The 15,527-nt window shown below is 41.8% G+C and overlaps 1 protein-coding gene across 1 annotated transcript in view; it reads right to left on the bottom strand.

The window, feature by feature from the left end:
- Positions 1-9,135: 9,135 nt before the first annotated feature.
- Positions 9,136-15,527, bottom strand: part of LOC145441472 (uncharacterized) — a 57,100-nt gene continuing 50,708 nt past the window's right edge. Inside the window, exon 11 of the mRNA XM_080319341.1 lies at positions 9,136-9,650. Within this exon, the coding sequence (XP_080175467.1) occupies positions 9,470-9,650 (181 nt within the window). The 3' untranslated portion in view covers positions 9,136-9,469. The remainder of the gene's footprint in view (positions 9,651-15,527) is intronic.

The raw sequence follows: 15,527 nt of genomic DNA, 5'->3' as shown, positions 1-15,527 counted from the left end.
TCTCACTCGCCTAATGACTAAATCGTCAGGTTGTCCAAGAAAACGATGCACACCAAATTTGACTCAATTCCAACCAGTAAATTGAAATTTTTAATTTATTATAAAAAAAAAAAAAAAATCTCACATTTTTCTATCAACCCCATGAAATTGTTGAGCTGTCTTCAAAGACGATGCAAAACAAATTTGAGTCAATTCCGACTCGTAGAAGCGGAGTTATTCGCGTTTTTCGTTGATAATTGTCGGATTATCCTTGAATATTGAATGTGAGTAGACAATTATTATCGAAGTTTTTCGGACCGGATCACGGTCATTTCTGGAACCCGGCCTAGGAGTCGACAGGAGTCAGACCAGCGCTTTAAAACAGGATCGGAGTAGGGCCAGAGAATTTGTCGATCCGCTCTGCACTATAGTAATCATGCGAAGACATAAATCACAAGTTTGAAATGGTGACATGTGGAAAGTTTTGCCACGACTCGTTTGAATTGCCAATAATGTATTGTGTACATGTGTTCCCGATGACACTAGGTATAACCAAAGCCAGTCGCTTTGCTACGACATACGTACCGGCATACATGCTTTATTACGGATAATCTTATTTCTAGATCTGACGAAGCAATGGAGCACAAAAAGTAGCCAAGAAGAAAATGTTGAAAATCTGTCTCTCAGAAACGCCAGTAAACGTTTTATGCCATATCCTTACTGAACTCCTGCATCGTAAATCTGGGCGAAGATACACCTGACAAATATTTCATTCTCGTCGGAGAAAACGTTTTTTTACAACAACCCCTCCGAGACACGCTGATTTCCTGCAACTATTTCCTACGTACATGATACGACGATTGGAACACCAAGTCTGAAGAAATCAGACTGATCCATATCGCCTATTGCGTGGGAGCTGAATTATATTAACACGGTTACAACAACCACCCGAGTCACGCTACATGCTATATTTAGGAGAAGACACTTTCACTTACACTAACACAACATTTACCTGCCTTAAGAGATAACATAATAAATCAGCGAATTTCGTCTTGTGGTCGAACGCGTACCCAGCAGCACCGAACAAGGAATTCTTGTACCGTACCGCCTGCTTGAATCGGATTCAGATGGTTCAATATGAGCGAGTCAGAATCGACTGGTTAAATTAGGATGCATCGCCTTAAATGTAACAAACTAACAGGAATTACTATAGATGTGTTCGCAGGTTGGTAGGGATTTCCTATCCCGAATGGATGTATTTGTATAGCCCTATTCAAATTCCTTCACGCCGGCGTACCTGACGACAACGGTGTGAACGTCAGTTGGTTTTCGAAACGTTTCGATTCACAAATTATGTTTGTAAACTTAAATGAATATCGCCAAAATAGATATTGTATTTAATCAAGATAATAGTTCTGTAGTAGAACAGCAATATCAACTTACGAAAACGGTTTGATCAACCATATATACCGGCACAATCGCAATATATCTATGCACGCATCAGTTTATTTACGTTTTATCACTACAATAACTGCTGCTAAACCACTAAAATTGAGCTAATCTCTCATCGTCTGCCTATAAACAGTTGTACAAACTAGGTTATCAACCTGGAATGACACTCAAAAGCAACACAACCGTTTTGTGGGCGACTAATCAGCAATGGCTCAGTAGCCGTCGGCGTTTAGCGGCTGTTGTTACGAATCAAACGTTCCTATACAGTTGTTAGGCCACGATTGAACGTAGTTTGAGGTGAAAGTCTCCGTGTTTTCACCTGTTGTTTATCGAATTGAGTAACGAGCGCCGAGTAATTCACGTCACATTGCTGTATGAAATCACCGACTGTAGTATAGATTCATTCATGCATGCCACAAATATTCGTCTCACTCGGACTTATTTATATATAGGCCTATGTTTCATTGAGGAAACATTGGCATACGACATACCGCTGATATGGATTTTCCCTTGCGCCATTTGATCGAGCGATTAGTTTGATTAAGCACACAAATGTGTTCAGCTATCAGGGGAATGGTTCATCGAGGGTAAGTACAGCGACGATAGTCAGTACTTTTCAAATGACCGCATGCATAAAAACTCAACAATTGGATTTCCATTCTTTAGAAAAATAAATCAAACAGACACGGGGTACGAATATTGGTGACACAAATCATGCAAAAGAACGACCGAAAGGCAATAAATCAGATAATTGCCGGTGTACTCCTACGTTACAGAAAACACTCACCGCGGGCGCAAAATTTACTGCAAACTACGGATGCGCTATACGCGAATGAAGTATTTGTCGAGGCTTCGGACTTTCAACTTACAGATATGAAAATATACATTTGTCGATATTTCCAATAAGACTCCCGGATGGTCACTCCATCGCATCAAGCTGATTACTGCATCACTATTAAATAGGATCCTAACAAACATACCACTGCCATTGTTTCTATATTGGCGTTTTTACTCATGGCTTCGTATATGAAAAATGGTACGAACTGCTGACTGGACACCTCAACGGACACTTTGGCGTGAACTACCCAACAATATAACCCTTCTCTAAAATTTCCTTGCGCATTCTTGCTTCACAAATTATGTTAGTCAAGTTGTCCGTGATTTGGATATGCCTTGTTGGAGTTTACTGAAGACGTACAACCACCGGGTATTTAATCGAAAGAACAACAATCTAAATGCATGATATTAATTGGTGTCACTTGAATCGTAGCAAGATTTCAATTGCGCAGAAGGTTTTAGCAGCACGGCAACTTCAGCAGCTCTTTCTGCAAGCATTCCCTGTCACCGTATAAATTCGAGCCGGCCCACGAATAGATGCGCGGCGGACACAGTTTGAATGGACAACTTAACGACAAATATGAATCACACCTGTTAAAATTACGAACAAAGAAGGATAAATGCACGATATTTCTCCAAGTGTTACTAGCAACCACGTTTCACTGGAACAACATTCGCAACATGAACTAGTGCGCGAGAAATAAAACCGTTCGTATGAATCACATCTTCATCACAATGGCAAGGCGCACCCAAATAAGTTTGAGATTGACAGATAGAATTTTTACTGACTACGCAGCGCGATTTTACTATTGTGCAGTGTACACTGTGCACCTGCATACTTAGCAAAAATCTACAATCCATACAAGATGTATCATACAAAAACCTAGAGCAAAAGTGCGGGCAGTGCGATAAGACCAGCAGCTCACATATACTATGGATTATCGGTAGGGTGTAAAATGTACTGTACAATGACATCACGAAGAGTAAATGAAAACAGCGGGAAATGTCGACAGTCCAAAAATGCATGAGTCAGTCGGTGTATACTCTACAAAGTGAAAGCTGCCACATTTGCAGAATATGTTCGTTTGCAGGCGTGTTTGGTACTCTATAAGACCGAGATAATGTAAAGTCGTATAATATGCAGGCACTGTCCTGGCAAAGTCGACTTTCGAGTCGCCAAGCAACCAAGCCTCAACTCGCCCCGATCCGCTCTATAGTTACCAAATGCCGATCACGTAATAAGTGTGGCAGAGAGAGAGAGAGTCTTTATTTTCATCCAACCAAAATACATAACACACGGCAGTGATGGTGGTACAGAAAATATGCTTGCACACTATTCGGTATTAGATAGGAATGATCGATAAGACCGTGAAGGTCATCTAGTCTGATCACACCAGCATCAAACAGGTGGTCCGTGGACATATTAGCATGCGACACAATAGCAAGCGACACTTGAGCATGCGGCACTTGAGCATAGCGACTTTTGGTCATGGCGACTCGTTGGCATGTAGACATATCAGCACAGGGACATATTAACATGAGGACATATTAGCATGGCGACACATAAGTATAGGGACACACGAGCATGGATACACGTGAGCATAGGGACACATCAACATGGTGACAATTTAATAAGTGCCACTTGAGCATGGTGACACATGAGCATGCGATACATGAGCCTTGACGACACGTGAGCATGGGTACACAAGAGCATGGGCACACATGCGCATATGGACACATGGGCATGGGGACATAAGAGCAAAGGTGCACATAAGCATGGGGTCATGTACGCATGCGACACTTGAGCATGCGACACGTCTACATGCAGACACTTGAGCATGCGACACGTGGATATGCAGACACTTGAGCCTGCGACACTTGAGCATGCGACCATTGAGCATGGGAAAGTTGAGCATGCGACACTTGAGCATGCGACACTTGAGCATGCGACATTTGGGCATGGGACACGTGGATATGCAGACACTTGAGCATGCGACACTTGAGCATGCGACACTTGAGCATGCGACACTTGAGCATGCGAAACTTGGCGACACTTGGGCATGTGGTCATGCTACACTTGGGCATGCGACACTTGAGCATGCGACACTTGGGCATGCGACACTTGAGCATGCGACACTTGAGCATGCGACACTTGGGCATGCGACATTTGGGCATGCGACACTTGGGCATGCGACTCTTGGGCATGTGACCATATATTAGCGAGTAACCAATTTGATTGCCGCGCGAGGAAAGTGGCAAATTGATTGAGTGGGTGGTTACATGGTCTGTGACTATATGGATTTGTCTGAAAAGCTCCAAAGATCGGGGTAAAGCGATAAAGGTTGTCATTGCTCCACATATATTGGAATCGTTTACACCAGACGAACTAAAAGGATATATCCTTTCGTGAGACGAAAGCAATTCCAAATTTGCAATTCGACACGGGACTTATTATTTTATTTTGTGGGTCACAATTTATACGTGAGGTTCAAGCTGCGAGCGCTGGTCTTTTCGGCGCCTGGACAGTGGTCATATCAATGTTGAACATTTTGGTCAACATGTGGCGGTTATTTTATTTCAAGGTTTTATCGCCGTCAGTACCTACAGGGAGTCGCGTGTTGCCCGAAACGTGGGTCTCGTGGTGTGAAAATGCCAAACGCCGAAATGCCAGTCGATCTTGAAATACGGCGTTTGAGCAAGCGTTTTCCGAGTAAAACCGTGGGCAGACTCAAGGCGTTACTCATTCCCTTTTTTACGGTTTGGCCCTGAATACATTGCGGAAATTGCGCTGTGAGCATGTTTGGTGCCTGCACTCACAATTTCAACTGTAATATATAGCACCGTTATAAGAAGGAAATCTTGTTCTAGCGCGTAGGCTGCGTAGGCTATTCCCAAATCGGCGGACATTTTTCACCAGAAAGGTTTCCGATGGATTCGCAAAATCGGTTAATTCCTCACAACGCTCTGTTTTATCACTTAATATAAAATGTAGCATCAGGATATGTACAAATGAATGGACGATGACTGTTACTGAAAAACCACACACAAGCTGTTGTCTACAATAGCGATCATCCAATCCTAACAAGAACCGAATCTTCGGCGATGCGGACAAATGCAATACACGATGGTAGATGACCTGGCGCTTTATGAATCTACGCTATGTTAGATCATCGCAACACAGTTGATAAAACCGTCCGTCCCTGTGTATGGCGGAAATAGCAACAACGCGGTACCAATACCCATCATCAGTAATCCAATAAATAGCTTGTGCTTATGCCTGAAAACTTCAGGATGAAGTCTGGTGTTTCATTATTTGAAAATATTTGCTTTGGCTACTACAGTATGTCAAATAGTCATGTTATTAAGCGGTGTTATTTCGTCTATACATCCAGCGTATATTTCTAATATAATGTGTTGACGAAATTGAAGGCAATATTCGGCAACCAACATCACACCCACACCCGCGGATTGCCAGATCGCGAGAAATTAACAAAACCGCAGACGTCTGCAAGCAGTCATCAAGCTGTCTAATCTATCGAGTAAAGACTCGAAACCGAACAACGCTCGAAATCCTACCAACTTGGTTGACACGTCTAATCACAACGAGGTGAAGAAGTTTGGTTTATCACCCTATGGGAAGCCCAAGACCAACCAATGTTCAAAAGCGCTCTTTCATGCTAATCTAATTTTTCGATTGTCCTTATTTTTGGGTCCATGTCGATGGCAACCCTGCTTATAAAGAAAATTTAATGGTATAGCTATAGCCTACCTCTGGATCTCACCGTCCAGCTAATTCAAAGGCATGTACGATGCACATATAGACTTCTATAGATGCTATATCGGTTGTTTTAGCATTGCTAGATAAAGACTGGCGAGTGCTATACATTGAAATATACTAAAAATGCATATCATCACTACAGTATACTATATATAACGTTATGTAATAGCTCTTCATACATTCCAGCAGTTAATGCACAAGTTTGATTGGGATTATACGCTGGGTAATATTGGTAATATTGCAATTTATACTTGACTATCAGCCGATACTTTGATGCCAGTAAAATTGTGTCGAAAGTTACTCTTCAGAAAGACAATCTGTAAAGGTCTATGACCATCAGAACTCAGGATATATCATTTTCTGACGGGTATAATAAATCCATGGTTTCGACGCTATTCTGCAAAAATTCTCTTTCTCCGTTTTCAGAAGAGGCCTTTGGCAAACATCAGCAACTGTTTATAATATTTTAGTGGCATATTCAGGGGTCTATCAGAGCCGCAAGAAGGTTAGCCGGGTTAGGAATCACTGGTTTAGAATCTAATTTCAGAACAAACGCTATATCCAGTATCGTGGCGTCCCCGCATCGACAACAAACTTCATTCTACATGGGTATGCACATGCACAGTCTTGTGATGTGCAGGATTGAAATATACAGACTGCAATTTCCACTGATGTCATGTTTCACTAACCGCAGTCGAAGCTAGCCGTGAAATCGAGTTATTTTATTTATTAATAAAAGCATGTTGTGGTGCTTATAACAGCGTGGTTTTTTGCACCACGTGACAACAAATTCCATCACTAACACATGCTAACTTGCTCAAGTGTCACATGCTCAAGTGACGCATGCTAAAATGTGGCACATGCTAAAATGTGGCACGCTCAAGTGTCGCATATGCTCAAGTGTCGCATGCTCAATTGTGGCATTTCCAAGTGTCGCATGCCCAAGTGTCGCATGCCCAAGTGTCGCATGCCCAAGTGTCGCATGCCCAGGTGTCGCATGCCCAGGTGTCGCATGCCCAAGTGTCGCATGCCCAAGTGTCGCATGCTCAAGTGTCTGATGCCCAAGTGTCGCATGCGCAAGTGTCCGCGTGCTCATTTGTCACCATGCTAATATGTCACCATGCGCAAGTGTTAACATGCTGGAGTGTCCCAATCGTTATGTGCCCCCATGCTCACGTGTTACCATGCCCATATGTAACCATGTTCATTAGTCCCCATGCTAATGTGTAACCATGCTCAAGTGTCGCACGCTAAACTGTCCCCATGCCCATGTGTCCCCTTGCTCATATTTCAACATGCTCATATGTCCCCATGCGCATGTGTCCCCATGCTCATGTGTCCCTATGCTCATATGTTACCATGCTAATGTGTCCCCATGCTGTAGCGTCGCATGCTCAACTGTCGTTTTGCATTGTGTCGCATGCTCATATGTCGGGCAACCCAAACAGGTACACTTGACTCTAAGCAGTCTGGCTGTAAAAAAGGTTACAGTAGTTAAAAAAATAAAATAGAAGAAAAATTAAACGATGGTAGCAAATGATCAATGAAGCAATGTCTGGGCGAGGTAGGGCAACAGTGTTAGTGGCAGTGGCATGTGGGGATCAAAATCGGCATTCCAATGTGAACAATAGAAGCGTTGCAGCTACGTTATGACGCACGCGGTCACGTGGAGGGTTAAAGGCCTGACCCCGAGCGAATTAGCGAAAACAGATATCACGATACCCCGATGCATTTTGAATTCAAATTACGCGGCTGCAGCCGCAATTATTAGATCGCAACGCACAACTCGTTTCAAAACAAGATTATGGTGGTGACTGTCAAATTTGATGTGAATCCAGACTTCTAGAGAAACTATCTCCCTTCAGATCATGACGACGCTTATGCGTTACAATTAGAAACCTGAATAGTAAACTCTTGAAGTAAAAGTAGTGCAAAGCATATATCACCCTATAGCAGTGCTAGTATAGTCGGGAAATACGCATTACGTATCCTCTGACAGACTACAGTAATGCTTCGACCACACTTGAAAAAAGTAAAAACTACTTCGTTACTGGCACTGAACACGACGGTCAACCGCGATTGCTGTCAGGTATGAGGCACTAAATGGTAGAATACCACTAAAATACAATATCTGCTGGGCCCTTCGTTGCCGACCCCCTACTGCAACTGTTTTTGTTGTTGTTTTTGTAATCATGGTGTTTCACGACTAGAATGGTCATTTACACCAGGACGATATCACATATATTGGGTTCCGTAACTTTCGACTTGTAGCACGGCCCACTCCCAGGCTTTTGTAAGACACCGCCTACTCGGATGAGATTGTGAGGGGGGGGGGTGTCCGCTTAAAATAATGTATGTTTATTTAACTTGGCCGCCGTGCCGAAACTTACTACTTTCAACAATCGCAATGATCCTAATTAATAGGGGTGGTGTGTGAACCTCGGACATTTGGCGGACTCGGGGTTGAGAAACACTGTAAGTACAGCAATTGAATGAAGTATAAGTTGGTAATCCCAGTAGAGGCTGCAGGCTCGATGAGTGTCATCAAAGCCGTCAAAGCCATCATCTATAGATGAATAAACGTGCTCGATAAGCAGAGATAACCCGCAGTCAAGCCTTCACTACCCTTCATAATAGCCGATTATAGAAATATACCATAATTCGGACAGGTACCTTGCAATTTCCTATCCCCAACCTCCCTACCCCTTGCAGGGAAGGACAACCCGACAACATGGATATTTTCTTCATGCGGATGACGTCACACTCGGCGACCTACCGACATGGCGCTTATGTAGCTTGCCTTTGGATGATCGCTGACGACCCCAGTAACGTCATGAATAGTTTACATGCAAAGCGGGGCCAGCTTCCCCACCCCCCAAAAAAATCCCTTTCGAACTTCCGATCTCTCGCGCACAGCTGGCTGAATGCATGAGTCCGGGCTACTCAAGTGAGTCCGTAGACACTTCAATATTGACTACAACCGGCGGCAGATGATATCATATGAGCTGAAATACACATTAGACGACCCTTCCTAATGATGTGTGCATAAGCCCACATACTGGGAACCCGAGAAGAATTATTTCGGCATATTATATGCGTTTTCACTATATTGTATTTTCCAATGCACAATGTGTTGTCTCATTCGACGATTTCCATTTAGAGCAGTGGTTCTGAAACTTTTTTAGACACGCCATCATTCACGATAGTGAAACATTTAGCGCCCCGTTATGTCATATCAGAACATGCAACCAGAATGATAGCAATCCCAACGGATAGTTTGATAGCATGGAAGGTTATGACTGTTGATGAGAGAATTCTCAAATATGAAATTCGGACGATACACAGAGCAATAACTATGAATTGGACGTAAATCGCGTGGAATGCGAAACAAATTTTCAGTTGACCGCAGCTTCGCGCACCCATTCAGATGCTTCCACGCCCCCAAAGGAGGCTCGCCCACCAGGTTGAGAACCACTGATGTAGAGTGGTGTACGCCGAGCGGTCTTCTCGCAGCACCACCGCCCAAGTGTCGCTCTTCCACCTGCCGTTCACCATCGTCCACAACTCGGCTTGGTAGTTTCCGAAGTCATCAGCTTGCACGTCGCTGAACACAATTTCAAAGTACGGCCAGAGGTGGTGGTAAGTAAAAAAACACTTATATTTTATCGAAGTATTCACTGATGTTTGGCATCCTCGCACTACTTGTTTTTGGACTCCTTCCGCTTGTACTTGAGCAGTTTATTTAGGAAAAAACGTTTCAACTCTAGAATTTGAATTTTGACAAGTAGAATGTAGTTTTGTGATAATTTTGTGTCCCTTTTATGTGTGAAATCGTTATAGGAGCCTCACTAAATAGCCTCTGTGTCACATGTATAATATAGCAGTTATACAAAAATATCATTCAAATATCTGTGGTTGGACTGCGGTGTCACTTCCCACTCAAAAGGTGTCCGGGCTTCAGACAAACCCGAATCACGTTAGCGCCAGTGTTTAATCTGTAATCAACCGGCCAATCATCGCATTGTGCCAATTCCATTGTTCGCGAATAAAGGTGTTGCTACTTGCTAGAATGAAACACCTATGATCCGTGGTACAATGTAATATACTATTATCTTGTATATACTTGATAATATAGTATTCAAGTGAAAAGCTTGGGCATGAGCTGACATTCTGGATTTAGTTGACTGCATGGTGCGACCCGTGAGCGATTTGAAGGTTTGGGTCCGGCCCGCGACGCAATTTGAGTTATATGGCTTGTCAATATTATAAAAACTTATACCATATGGAAAAAAGGAAGGACATTTCGAAATGAATACTTCCATGTTAGTTGCACAGTAAATATCAGCAGTATCAGTTCCAGTTTATTATTATTTTCATTATTTCAAAACACCACAAAACTGCGATACAATGAAAAGATAGGAAGGTGTCGAAACGGCTTGGAGTAGTCTCTGAAATCAGACACCAACCAGGGCCTAGGCGATGTAGAGAAGAGGCATGTACACTGAATGAAAAATAAAGCAGATAATATTAAATGCAAGCGACAAAATGAAGCTGCATGGGGCGGAAGGGGAGATCGATATGTTAGGCCATGGTCTCGTAATCTTTAAGGTTGACTATAGTATTCAGAAGAAATTGCTTATATTTCGTCTTGAATGTGGACATGCTCGACGACTGTCGGATAGCCGGCGAGATGCAGTCCCATAATTGGGGTCTGGCAGACTTGATAGAGCTGTGTCACACAATGATAAAATTTTGCATGCAATCGTCAATACTATGTTTGCATATGTTTAAGGGTTATATGAAAGTATGTTAACCGCCACTGTGGTATGTAACTTTCGCAGTAAATTTGTACGGAGTCGGAGTTCTGTAAGGAAAATATTCACAGTCGGAGTCGGTGCGCTTAAAGACTCGGGAGTCGGAGTCGGTGCTAAAATTTACCGACTCCACAGTCCTGGTGACTATATACATATGCAACCCTGGTACAGAAACCAGAACATATACCTCAGCAGACTTACACCATGGTAAAAATCAAACACAACATTTTAATGCGAATGGCGCCAGACTCTCTCACTCTCTCTTAATCCGAAAATCGGCCCTTTGGGTACTAGATTGTGCTTTCACAACTTACTCCTTTTCTTGATTGGAATGTGGTGTATTGTGTAAGCACGGTTTGGTGCCTGAGAGTACCGTTAGTAGTAGTGTAGATCGATCGCGAACGGCTATGGGGTTCTTATGGGCGGGGTGGTGACTCGTATTGAAAACCCGGGGTGGTGACTCGTACTTTCAGACCCCCCTCTCGGCCGTGATTCGTAATGGGTTCCTATGGATGCGGTCATGATTCGTACTTTCGGGTATAGGCGGCGGCGGTGACTCGTATTGAAAACTCGGGGTCGTGATTCGTACTTTCGGGTATAGGCGGCGGCGGTGACTCGTATTGAAAACTCGGGGTCGTGATTCGTACTATTCTTACGCGGTCTCTGGTGACTCGCCATGTGTTCTTATGGGTGCGGTCGCATGCGGCTATTGCGTCTTATGACGAGGGTGGCGAGCGGCTATTGATGCTAACACGAAACCCGGGATGGCAAGCGGCTCTTTTGTCTTATAGCGGGGGTGGCAAGCGGCTATTGCGGTCGCACGGTAACCCTTTTCAGCATAGGGATCGGTCGCACGCGGCTTCGTTGTTGGCATGTCGTACTTTCGGGTATAGGCTGCGGGTGGAATGTCGTACTTTCGACAAAAAAGGCGTGAAAATAGTTTGCTAAATCTAGGAATCAGTCGCATAGTAATGTTTGGGCAATTAGATTACCACAGTGCCGGCGTAGACGACGATACGAATATCAACAATAGCCGCGTTCACAAACTAACACTTCAAATAGGTGTGAAATAGTTTGCAAAACCCCGCGATCGCTGACAAGATAATGTCTCGGACATAACCATCTTTCGCGGCTTCGTGTTACAGACATATCGATTGCTCACGCGGTGAAATTTTCGTAAGCAGTATGTCACAGAACTTGATTTCACTCGTAAGATTTAATAAGTAACGAATAACAGACCGCCAGTGTCGGTAACTTGAATAGCGACAAATTGTCACTTATTCCTACTCTAACCCTAATCCTTTGTGAAGTGTACGCTTATTCAAAAAGGTGCGAAATAATTCTAAAATCCCGCGATCGCTCACAAGATAACACCTAAGACATAACCATCGCTCGCGACTTGATTTTACATACATTTCAATCACTCACAGGCAGGGATATATAGAGTTCTATATATCCCTGCTCACAGGGTATCATTTTGGTAATTAGTTTGTCGCAGAGCTGGATTTCACTGGTAAGATTTATCATGTAACGAATAACAGAACCGTCGCAAACGGTGATTCGAATACCGACAAATTCTCACTTATTTCTGATCCAACCCTAATCCTCTGTGAAGTTGACGCTTATTCAAAAAGGTATGAAATAATTGTAAAATCCTACGTCGCTGACACGATAATGCATCAGACGTAGCGGTCTAGTTATAGTACGGTGTCGGAATCCATTCGCGACATGTTCTATAGGTAAATTCAGATAATCAAGAATGAGGTATTTGGACTTTGACATAGTCTGAATTGAAATAGATTGACAAACATGACTACCAACTTTCCCGCAGTCCCATTTCGATATTATCTGCACATTGATTTGAAACAAGTAATGAAACATTGCAACTCTATTCGCGATTCCGCTTTCCGTTTGTCAAAGAGATATTTTAACATCTTATCATACTCAAAAGAATTATTCACAACATTAACAAGTGTTCAAAATCTAGTTTTCACTTACTTGATTATATCACAACAACTCACAAACTTGAATTAATTCATCTGGTTGTATTCATATGACCGATAATTTTTATTCAATTGTAAAGGTCGTTACTATTCTGAAGACAAATATTTACTAGTCGGTGCATATACGACTTGACATGAACATATTATATTTTGAGTATATGAGATTTGAATGACTGAATAATAACTGAGAATTAAATTATCACAAGTGAATCCGTATATTACAGCGTAAAAGATATTGGAATGTCAGCAACTCTGTACGGTCATAGTTACTACCACTAATTTACCCGACCAACTCGTCATGATCATTCCTGAAATCAACACAAACATGACCACTGACTTGAGTTAACCACAAAACAACATCAAGTTTTAAATCCACTTGTAGCTTACGGATAATTTGAATGCTAGTTATGTTTTGTTGTAATTGAGTGTACGGAAATAGTATTACGTCTCGGCATCTTACCATCTTACCATATTCAAAGAGTCAACCACAAAAAACATTGTCAAGTAAATCCGTTACCCGACCAACTCAAACAGTATCAGTATGAAAAACAGCCAAGCATACACGAGTCCATACAATCATTAAAACCTAAAATCCATAACAAGTTCGGTTGTACTCATATCCCTACGACGCATCATTTTTATCCAACTTTAAAAGTCGTTACTATTCTGTAAGAGGAAGAGGAATTACTACGCGGTATATTCTGCAAGACAAACTAATTACTACTCGGTATATTTTGTAAGGCAAAAGTAATTACTCTTCGGTACAGGGGACTTGAGCTTAACATAATATGTTTGAGTATACGAGATTTGAAAGGTCGAGCAACGTAGTTAAGAATTCATTTCTTATACGATCAAACGCCGGTGTTACATTGAAAGTTATCATGCTGTAAACATAAGGATTGACACATTGATTTGACATATGTAATAGTTGATCATGACTTGATTATTAAATTATTCGCGTTAATTAGACCCGGTGTTGTGGTAAAGGTTATTATGACAGCAACAAACTTTTCCCTACCGTGGTTATTAACATATTGATTTGTAAAACTATACTTGTCTGAAATGTTCTTGATTTGAAAGATATTCCGTGTTGGTACAAATCACTCTGCGTATTACGGATATCAGAAAATATTTTTACAAATGTAGTTGTTTCCAGTAACCAAGACTAAAGATACAACAATTTCGTTATTCAAACATTGAACACCCGATGCAAAATGCTTTATTGGTCAAATTCGCAACGGGTAATTGAAACGACTAAGTGTAGAGTCAGTATATCACAATGGCACGTCGTTACTATTGAATCCAGCAATTGATACGATTTATTGTCGGGATTTGTGACAGCGCATTGAAACATACACAACTTACAGAGTGTGAAAATATCACTTTGGGTATCGAGTACCATTTGAAGCGTGCGATCAATACATAATTCCGTTCGCACTCTCTAAGGCGTTGTGAAGTCTACAGATTTACACTTCAAGACTTTGATCAACACAGAAGCAATTTGGAATATCTTTACTGGACGCATCCTATTCGGGTGCCTTTATTTTGTGCTAGGAAACTTATGAAAATTATGGAAACTTATGAAACTTATGAAAACTTATAAAACTTATGAAAACTTATGAAACTTATGAAACTTATGAAAACTTATGAAAACTTATAAAACTTATGAAAACTTATGAAAATTGTGGAAACTTATGAAACTTATGAAAACTTATGAAACTTATGAAAACTTATGACAACTTATGAAACTTATAAAAACTTATGAAACTTATGAAAACTTATGAAACTAATAGAAACTTATGAATCTTATGGGAAATTATGAAACTTATAAAACATGAGGTAAATTAATTCAGATTCGAAGTTTATTGCGAGACCATTGCCTCGGTATTCGATACCAAATAGGGATTTTTAAATCATGATTGCAATAATGGCAATCAAGATTTACATAGACCAGTGGTTGCCAAAATCTTCAACCTCGCGGCACCCTCTGTAAATGGAAAATAGTCAGCGGCACCCTAGCATTATCGACCTTTTTTGGCTAGCAGCACACTGTAAACTACCGGAAGATTTGAGAGCACCGATAGACACGCGGAGGTGATCTCTGACGAAGCTATTTTACCTATTCGATGACCGCGAGTAGGCTTTGCCTTCTTGTACTATACTTGAAACCATGCGGTAACCAATAGCCAGCACGCCTAATAAGAGAATGGGGACTGTTCTGATTACAATATGAATGTATAAACTTGAACATCGACGACACTTCATTTCTTGATGGTAATTAGGAAAGCAATGAGGTTTTGAAAACCGCATTGTCTCACAGGCGCCAGTATGTCTGCGATCAATCAATGCATCGTACAAAACTGGATTAACCCTTCTCGGCACGCGATACGTCTGGTAAACCGAGTTCGCGTGGATATTGGTTGTCGGCATGACAGAAATTATATTTTTACAAATGAACATCACATCGAGACCGACGGATTATAATTTAGATTATTGATCGTTTTCTTTAGACTACAGCAGTGTTTCCCAACCCCGAGTCCGCGGACTCATTTGAGTCCGCGGAAGGTCCTTGGTGAGTCCGCGAACACAGGAATTTTCAGTAACTTAATCGGCTCGGCACACTTTTTCTTCCACTTCCGATACGATTTCGGAACATGTAATTGA

Source organism: Botryllus schlosseri, chromosome 6 (assembly GCF_051294905.1).
Source record: "Botryllus schlosseri isolate E-star chromosome 6, Bs_hap1, whole genome shotgun sequence".
Taxonomy (NCBI): domain Eukaryota; kingdom Metazoa; phylum Chordata; class Ascidiacea; order Stolidobranchia; family Styelidae; genus Botryllus; species Botryllus schlosseri.
Note: the sequence above shows the minus strand (reverse complement) of the source record. Positions and strands in the feature narration are given on the sequence as shown.